We start from the raw sequence: 2036 nt of genomic DNA, 5'->3' as shown, positions 1-2036 counted from the left end.
TTTTCCTTTACAAGAACTTTGATTAGTGAACGATAAATGATTCACAAGTTTAGGAGAAACCAAAACAAAATGGTGCCAGCCTCAGTAAACAAAATATAGATATAACAAACACTGAACTTAAATCTGCTTCAGGCACAACTTAAATAAAGGCATTTGTGAAATTATCATATCAAATATGGCGCTTATGTCCAGTATCCATAGGCTTAAAACAAAAAACATAAAAGGCTTTTATTTACAAACAGCTAAAATCTCTGACAGATTCATGCTTCACTTCACAACCTGAATTTGTCCTTAAAGTGCATGCAATAATAAGCAGTTTTACCAAGTGGGATCTTGAATTGTGATAAGATAAACGGGTTGATCAAGCAAATTCCAATTGATCCTATATATCAAATAAAAGAAAAGGTAAAAACTGTTGCCTAGTAATGTGAGAGACCACAGTATACTGTATGCATAAGCACAATATGGAAGAATGAACAAAATAATTAATTAATAAACTCTGACTTTATCCAGTGACCCCATACAGTAATATTCACATTCAGAGCATAAAATAAAGAAAAATAAAACCAATAAAAAAGAAAAAGCAGCTTAACACCACGGGGAAGTCCGCAGCTCACATTCCACAATGTCCTCCATGTAACACACACATTAAGCATCATACGAACATGATGGGTTTCTACTTAACATATCAAAGTGCCAATTTTACTAAAATTTCCTGATTTATTCAATTCATACCAAAAGGAGTGAATGGCATGGAGGAAAGAGTCTGTTATTTTTAACACATAAGTTTTGAGTTACACTGACTAGGTTTGATTTTTATTGACATGTTGTAGATTTTTTTTTGTTTTCCTTTCACCGTTCAAGTTTCACAAAAGAAGTTCTCATTGCACGTAACACCTCGAATGAAAGTTATCCAGCTTTGTCACCATGGACGTGACAAACGGTTAAGTGTTAAGTTGTCCTCTAAAGATAAATCCACTTTCATCTGTTGTCTTCTTTGGGGAAGTCCAGAGATTCCAGGCTCCCGAAGCCAAGGCTTCTACTTTCTGTGTCAAAAGCATTAATTTCTCTGTCCTGACGTTCCAGCAAGTGTTTGATCCTTTCGGTGCGCTCCTTCTGAAGTGCTGCCAGTTCCTCTTCAATCTTTAATCAAAAAACATGATGGTAGTTATTTTATTATATGGACTCTAAATTTAGGCTGGTGTATTGTCCTGCTAGAGATGGGGCTTTGTCATCAGTAACCCCAACACTTTCAAGGTAACAAAGCTACTCGCCAGATTGATAGGACTTTTATTGTAAATATTCATGTTTTGGTTCCTAAATAATAAATCGTACTTGTGGAAAACTCCCTGCTGGACTGATGAGCCGACGTCACTCCTCGGACGCACGCAGTTGAGCACTGCGCAACATGAGGACAGCTGCTCCTAAAGTTGCACAATAGCCTACTTATGATATTAACAAAAACAACAACAATAATAAGAATAAGAATAAGAATAAGAATAAGAATGGTATAAATCTTCTATTGTGTTGCCGTGTGGTTTATTGAGAACGTAAGTGCACACTTGTATGTCCTTGCTGTTGCCTGTATCTTTGTTTGTGTGGTCAACATTACAGTATTTTTCTTTATTCAGGATAGCATCATGTCTACTGTAATGATTGGAACGTATTGCAAGATATATCATTTAGAAACAATAGTTAATACTTTGATTCATGGAAGCATGTTAGTGCAGTATAGTACATTTGTTAATTACAATCCTGTTGAGGATTAGGTCAACTGTTCTTGCGATAGTGTTGCTTTTTTTTTTTCTTCAATCCAATCTTCATTCAGGCTAGCTAATGCAGTCCGTTACAATCTTTATTTAACGATTCATAGCCTACATGTGTTGCTAATTCAGTTGTTGAAGCACATTTCACCGTGCCGTTCCTGCGACTAGTCTGTCGCATGACTATTGGACCTGAATCCGTCTACTATGTTCCATTTGTGGTATTAGAATGCCATCTGGTGGCCCAATATATATATCTATATACATACACAC

At 36.0% G+C, this 2036-nt stretch overlaps 1 protein-coding gene across 2 annotated transcripts in view; it reads right to left on the bottom strand.

The window, feature by feature from the left end:
• Nucleotides 1-904: 904 nt before the first annotated feature.
• Nucleotides 905-2036, bottom strand: part of taok3b (TAO kinase 3b) — a 6498-nt gene continuing 5366 nt past the window's right edge. For both annotated transcript variants that reach the window (XM_034896400.1, XM_034896401.1), the window contains exon 8: nt 905-1143. In XM_034896400.1, coding sequence (XP_034752291.1) covers nt 982-1143 — 162 coding nt within the window. In that variant the 3' untranslated portion in view covers nt 905-981. The remainder of the gene's footprint in view (nt 1144-2036) is intronic.

Source organism: Etheostoma cragini, chromosome 16 (assembly GCF_013103735.1).
Source record: "Etheostoma cragini isolate CJK2018 chromosome 16, CSU_Ecrag_1.0, whole genome shotgun sequence".
NCBI lineage: Eukaryota > Metazoa > Chordata > Actinopteri > Perciformes > Percidae > Etheostoma > Etheostoma cragini.
The sequence above is the reverse complement of the archived record's forward strand: the minus strand, read 5'-3'. Positions and strand labels throughout refer to the sequence as shown.